Source organism: Pseudopodoces humilis, chromosome 26 (genome assembly GCF_049639895.1).
Source record: "Pseudopodoces humilis isolate 2021_Gansu_Grassland_sample_001 chromosome 26, ASM4963989v1, whole genome shotgun sequence".
In the NCBI taxonomy this organism is placed as follows: domain Eukaryota; kingdom Metazoa; phylum Chordata; class Aves; order Passeriformes; family Paridae; genus Pseudopodoces; species Pseudopodoces humilis.
In genome coordinates this window covers 2,609,715-2,616,958 of record NC_142225.1, presented here as the reverse complement: position 1 = coordinate 2,616,958, position 7,244 = coordinate 2,609,715, and the positions used below count along the sequence as shown (strand labels likewise).

General features: G+C 44.2%; 1 protein-coding gene across 2 annotated transcripts in view; it reads right to left on the bottom strand.

Moving 5' to 3' along the window:
• Positions 1–2,347: 2,347 nt before the first annotated feature.
• Positions 2,348–7,244, bottom strand: part of TRIM33 (tripartite motif containing 33) — a 39,271-nt gene continuing 34,374 nt past the window's right edge. For both annotated transcript variants that reach the window (XM_014258893.2, XM_088067071.1), the window contains one exon: positions 2,348–7,238. In XM_014258893.2, the coding sequence (XP_014114368.2) occupies positions 7,026–7,238 (213 nt within the window). In that variant the 3' untranslated portion in view covers positions 2,348–7,025. The remainder of the gene's footprint in view (positions 7,239–7,244) is intronic.

Here is a 7,244-nt window from a genome sequence, read left to right as displayed (position 1 = left end):
TTGGTTTTGAAGGAACCTTAAAGCTCCTCTCACTGCACCCCCTGCCATGGGCAGGGACACCTTCCACTGTCCCAGGCTGCCCCAAGGCCTGTCCAGCCTGGCCTAGAACACTTCCAGGGATGGAAGATGAATGTCAGTTGAGGATGAAGCAGCTGATACAGCCCTGCACACCCTGCCTGCTCCTCAGTGAGGAGGCCCCAGCACCCTGAGCCACTGTGACCCAACTTTGTGCCATCTGCTTGCTGAAGTTCTGTGCTGAACATGCTCATCTCTGATGTGTTAATGAGAGGAGCAGGAATTTGTATCCCTGGTTTTAAACCCTGCTAATTTAGCAAACATTATCCTAAGCATTATCCCAGGTGGGATCAGCCAGTGCGGTGCTGCAGCCCCTGGGAAGCAGGGGAAGGTGATTTGGCAAAGAGCAGTTTGCTTAGCCTTAAAGTACTTTGTTCTGCTCAATCTGCTCCAGCAGCACTGAGCAAAGGACATGGGAACAGTCAGGAGTGCAGTTCAGCCCCTGTGAACCTGTTCAGGCACTGGAGTGACCCAGAGCTCACATGGGGAGGGAGATTAATGAGGGGAAGGAAGGCCAGTGCTCTGGAGAAGATCCAGACTAATCATCTCAGACATCAGAACTCCAAAATCATCTGTGTCCACAGAGATATCCACAGCCCTGGAAGTGTCAGAGGCCAGGTAAGATGGACTTGAAGCAACCTTGGATACTGGAAGGTGTTGCTGCCACAGCAGGGGTGGAACTGGATGAGTTTAAAGTCTCTTCCAACCCAAACCATTCTGGGATTCTGTAATAAATGTGAATTCTACAATGGCAGCAAGGGGTTGAACAGTTTAGCAGCCATTTCTAATCCTTGGTAGGATTTTGGGATGGGATTTTTCACTCTGGGCTGAAATGAAAGTTGGCAACTGAAGTGCAGCACGGTTTGATGGGGTGAACAGCTCAGTGTCACCAGAGCCAGCCAGGAGAATTAATTAAAGCCAGGAGAATGAAACCCAGGGCGTTAAGAGAAGGAAAATCCAAGCAAGCCTGAGCAGAGTCAGACACAGGAGCTGCAAATGCCAAGTGCCAGCCCAGCTACAAAGGCCAGCAGCAACCAGCCAAAGATGGTCTGGGGGAGCTGAGAGTGCCGGGACACAGCCAGGCAGCATCTGGCAAAGAGAAAAAAAAAGCCCCTCCAAGAGCTCCTCACCGCTCCTCTGCTGGCTGCAGGGGAGGCAGAGAGGGGCACTTGGGCACCCAGGACACCCAGAGCACTCAGAGCACCCAGAGCACCCAAAGCACTTGAGCACCCAGAGCACTCAGAGCACTGAGGACACCCACAGCATTCAGGGCACAAAGAGTGCCCAGAGCACTCGGCACTCAGAGCACCCACAGAGCGCTGCAGAGCTGGGGCTGGACCTGCAGTGGTTCAGGTGTAACTCACCTGTTCCACCGTGCAGGGAGCAGAGCAGCAGTGAGTGCAGCTGTTTTCTGTTTTAGGGGAACAGAAGCTCCAGTGAAGCTCACTGAAGCTTTTCCTAGAAGACAGCTCTCATCAAGGAACCTCAGCCACCACAGGCACTTAAGGAATAAACAAAGAGGATGAGAAAAATTTGGGTTTGTTATGAGCCATAGCCTGAAGGGAGCTACTGGTAGGGAACAGACCTGCCTGGATCAGAACCTTCACCTGGGGTTTGGGTGTTCAGACACCCCCAGGCTGGGAGGCATTCCAGATTCCCAGAGCTCTCCCTCACTGGCTGCAGAGAAATTATTCCAAGGGAATTTTAGCTGAGGTGCAAACTCACTCCCGTTCCTTCTTTCAGGTCTGTGCTCAGCTGGGCACTGCAGGAGCTGCAGCCATTCCAAAACCTGCCAGACAAGTCCCTGCAGAGCTGGGACTGAGCTGGGCCACAGCCCAGGATCTGCAGAGCTCAGTTCTGCCTCTGCCTTCCCAAGCAGGAAATTCAGGACACTGCTCCAAAAATGGGATTTACCAGTGGTGGGGAACAGCACAGCCACTGAACTGCAGCCCCAGGCTGAGGGAACAAAGAGAATTCCAGGTCTGCAGCTTTTTCATTGCATGCAAAAGGTCCAGAGACCTCTAAACGCTCATGTTTCATGTAGCAAAGGACAAGGGACAGTCAGGTGTAGATAAATATGACAAATCATTTTCTGCAGCCTCAGCTGGGCTCACCTGGGCTCCTGCAGCCTAAATTTCACCCCATTTCCACACTGCAGGTGTTGTCAGGAAAAGTTTTTTGACAGGTGTGACTCCATATCTGATGATGTGCAAGAAAGAAACTCAAATTGAAAGAATGATTTTTCTAATTTAATAGAAATAACCAACCAAAATGAGTTCCAAACAATGCTTTAAACTGAGCTAATACAACTTCTACAGCACATTCCAGAGCACTTAACAAGAAATATTTACAGGCAGCTAAAGTATTAAATAACCAGGGAAAGAAAATTTCCTGTTTTTAATTACACACCAGCAAAAGAACACAGGAACAGAACAATTAGAAATGATAACTTTAAAAAAATAAAGTAAAATAGGATGATTCAAATACATTATCACAGAAACAGCACTTGGGTTTTTTTGAAGAATCATATTAAAAGATGAGGCCAGTTTATTATGTGTAAAATGAGCCAGCTCTAGTACTGGAAGCAGGAAATAATCAAAGAACCAAAGAATGTCATGATTTAACCCTTCCAGGAGAATGCTTACATGTAAAACAAGCTTAGCACTGCACAAATCTGTATAGGATTATTTACATCTGCCCTGGTGTTCTGAGCCTAAAAATCCCCCACTGCAGGTGAGCACAGACGTGCCAGGGGAGCTTGCTCCAGACTGAATCCTGCCAAAATCCAGCTTGCAAAATATTCCAGTACCTCTCTTTGTAGAAATCCCATAAATTCTAAAGCCAGCAGCCTTGAGCTGTGATTTCACTCAACAGAAAAGGCCCAAACTGCATTTTGTACATTTTATAGTCCACTTATAATAAAGATTCCCAAATTAACTGCAATTTTGGAAAGCTGATTTGATCCTGACACATTAGAAAGCACAGAAAAAAGGATCCCCATAAGCCAAGTGGAAGTAGATCGAAGAGTTACTGCGCACATGCTTGGAGAAGACAAATCACCACACCCAAAGGTACAATCTATATGTGCCATCTGTGTAAACTGTGGCATTCACATTTTTATTTTAAAAAAAAGTACCTCCATTATTTGCTCAGCTACTTCTTAAAAAAATATGGAACTTTCCCCAGTTTTTTAAAATAAAATGCCACAATCTATATTGTCAGGAGCTGCTGCACACTGTTTTTAGAAGCTAGACTTGGTGATTTACATACAAACTTCCCTATAAAATCGTTATCCAAAGGAAAGGATTCCTGTCATGCTGATAGGCAGCTGACAAAGCAGTTTTATTGCTTTTTTTCAGAGGAAGTGAGAAAAACAAGGAGAAGCTAACTGGGAAATGCCAATTCCCAGTACACAACACACACAGCTTCAAAATACTGTTGCAATAACCTAAACTTTTCCTGGTCAGCCAAAACCAGGTGACAAAACCAAAATTTGGGCTCACTTTAAGGACTTTTCCAGTAGCTTGAAATGTTTGATGCAGATAAAGAGTGTCACAGTGAAGTGTCAGATCCCACACAGAGGAACAACCTCTCCACACTTAACTGAGCATTTCTGTGTGCAGAAATTGGGAAAAGCCCCTTTTTTAGGATAATAACTCTGCCTTACTGTGCTCTGGACCATTTCATTCCAGGGCACAGCTAAATAAAAGGCCTGAGCCCATTTAGCTGTTGAATTCCCACTCATCACCAGGAATTCCATGGCAGGACGTGCTGAGGTCATGGAGCAGCTCACACTGGGAATTCTGCACTCTCATTTCAAAAGCAAATTGCCTTTTCCTTCTTTGGATTAACTTAAAATTTCAGGGGCAACAAAAGTTCTCAGCCAAAATGGAGACACAAATTATTGGGGGTATTTTAAGTGAGAGCAGAGCTGCACCAAGTGCCAGATTCCTCCTGCCACCCCTTGGGATCAGTTTTACAGGAATTCCTGATGTCAGCTGTGCCCAGGTAAAATCCTCACACATTGCACATGAGGTGCCCAGAGAATTAGTGGCTCATTAATACAAACCCAGTAATTTGCTCCTGAATGAGCTCCAAACAGTGAGGCACCAAAAATTGTTTCCACTGAACAAACTCTTCCCAGTTCTGTGATGAACAACCAAACTACAAGATCAGAGATTAGCAGAGTTTATCTACCCTTTGAAATAATTTCAAATAGAACTTTGCTGCTTTCCAAACAATCACTGAATTGCTGCTCTGGGAATTCAAAAACAAAGGGGAAGATGAAGAGAATGTTTTGTTTTCTTGTATAAAAGAAACACTTGAGATTTCTTGCACACATTCAAAATTCCACATATTCCTGCTGAGCACTGGGGAACGGATGGGAGGAGCAGTTCTGGAGGCTCAGTGGGGTCTGTGCAAGGGAAGAACTTGGCCTCAGCAGGGTCCAGCCCAGCTCACTTCTGGTATGCAGAAGATGCTGAGCATGAGCTGGACAAGTTCTGCACCTGGAGTAAAGAGTTGGAGAGGCTACCTCAAAGGAAAGGCTGTCCCAAAACACTGGGAACTGCTCTGGGGTCTGGGTGGGGAGCAGGGGGTCCTGTTCCTGCAGCAGCCAGGGGGCATGAGCCTCCCTGGAGGGTTTGGGGTGAGTCCTTCCCACTGAGCTGGGATCCCCTGAGCTCCATCTGGGATCCCTCCCATGTCCATCCCATGCTCTAGCTCATCCCCAAGGATCTGCAGGATCCAATCCCCACCTGCTGCCCAGGGAATAGCTCAACAGGCGAGGCCTGAAGGTACCAATAATGCCATAAAAACAGGAGCCCCGAGTGAAGAGAGTTCACAGAATCTTATTTTCATTATAATTTTAATAATATTCCTTTTGCAAAATGAAGATGAGAAACTAGAAATGCATAAATAGGCAATACACAGAGCCATGAAATAATCCCTTGTCACTACCAGTGTCCTATTCACACGTCAGCCTTTCCACAGGCAAAGTTGTTGCTCTTTGTCAATTGAATATGTTGAAGTGGAATTCATTTTCCTTTCACATACAAACTGGCAAAAAATAAACTTAAAACAGCACTGTTAATGTCTGAGAAATTAAAAAAAGAAAAAGCCAACCAGTTTTGAGTTTGAAGTGTAACATTTGAGTAAAGAAATGAGGTGGAAGTTACAAACATCTTCAGTCCCCTCATTTATTGCAAGAGGGAGAATCCCAAGGTACACAGACCTGGTTCTTATAAAAGAAACCAAATCTGCAGTGATTTGCATAAAAACTGCTGAGAGCATTTCTCAATTTGATATTGTGCTAAAACAGTTCTCTTTACCAGGATGGTAAAGCGTGTACAGTGTCACAGGAATTGCTATGCTGAGTACACCAAATCCCCAGGGATCTCTCCAAGAATTGCTGGATCCACACAAATTCTGGCAAATTGAGATTCTGCCATCTCGAGTTCATTGATTACATGAATCCTTCAACTTCCTTTAACAAGATCAATATGAAGGCCAGAAATTGTATTTATTTCTAGTACTGACTTGTGTCAGTAAAGAAAACAACTTCTCGAGCTGTAACTCCTTGTGATTCCATGATTTCTAACCAGGAATGCTGGGATGGAGCAGTGTAAGGGAAGACACTGCAGAGGTGCCTCAGGGGGTAGAGGGAACTGGGAAATTGTTCTGTTCTCACTCTTTGAGCAGAAACCACTCAAGGCCAAACCATGTGCAAGTGCTTTGTTCAATGGATGGACAGGCAACCCAAACTCAGACTGATTCCAATCTTCCTGCACATTTCCCTCACAAGTTGCTTCTGAAGAAAGTTCTGAGAAGTACTCTAAGAAAAATAAGATAGAACCTCAAAATGAATGCAATGTTAGAAATAGCATATATTACAAATCTCTTCTTGATAGGAACAATCAATAAGAATACATATTAGCTTAAAAACAGTTCAGCAAATGTTGCTGACCTGCAAGAAATCTCAATTCACTATTTACAAATAAGACAAAGTGAATACAGGAAATTTTACACATTTGGTAGTTAATACGTTATTGTTTGCCAAGTGGTCTATTAGAAACTGATATTTAGGAAGACTGGAAAAACACCCCAACCAGTTATTACCTCTTCAGTCTATATTTTAAGTACAGAAAACTAGAGAATGAATACTGAAGAGAACATTCTGCCTCGTCAGGGGGTCAGGGACAGATGACAACGGTGAGACTTCTGCCATGGATGCCATTAAAATGTTCTGGGTACAGGACTTTAATGAATACACCTTGTTCTACTGAAAGGGATTGGAGCCACCAGCTTAGCCTTTCATCTGCCAAAACCTCACACTCCTGCACTTGCCCATTCAGAACAGTTTAATGATTTTTCTTTCTTTTTCCTTTCGCTCTACATAAAATGGAGTAAAGAAAGCAAAACGGCAACAGTTGGATCAACACAGAAGATCAGTTATTCACAATCCTGCTTCAGTGAGATGATCAAAGCAATGACCAACACACACTTGGGCGGACACAGAGGGGATTTCAGGAGCTCTGCTCAGAGTTTACACTGCAGTGTAATACAAGATACAGTCACTGAGTGGGTCCAGTCCTGCAGATCGTGTCACTACACAGTCTTATCTGTGCATGGAACATCTCCTACCAAATCTGCTTCTCTTCAACATTCCTCCACCTCTGTCTGCGAGACCAGGATGAGTGTGTCCTCTCCATCAGGAAAAGAAAGAATATAGCAAGAAATCGAGGAAAAAAAAATACAAACCACCAAAAATTTACAATACAGGTTTTTTTTCCCCTTTTGATGCAAATGTTTTTCTGTACAAGTGTTGTTTGTTATCTAATACTGTTTAAAAAGCTACCAGCTTCTTCAAGATGGCCACTGTAGGCATGATAATATTCCAGAAACACTTAAATAACAGTTTTTACAATAAATTTTAGGTCCATATCATTAGATTACTTTATATGCACTGGTCTCTCATCTGATTTTAGGCGTTTTCTACGTGGTTGTATAAAATCTTCATCGGAGTCCTCAGTTATTTCACCATCATCCTCTTCCTGCTCAAATTCAGGCAAAGGCTGGAAGGTCCTGTCTGAGTAGATCTCTGTAAGTTTATCTTCAAAGTACAATGCAACTGCCTTCCCTGCCTGTGCTACTTCTGAATCAGCCTGTGG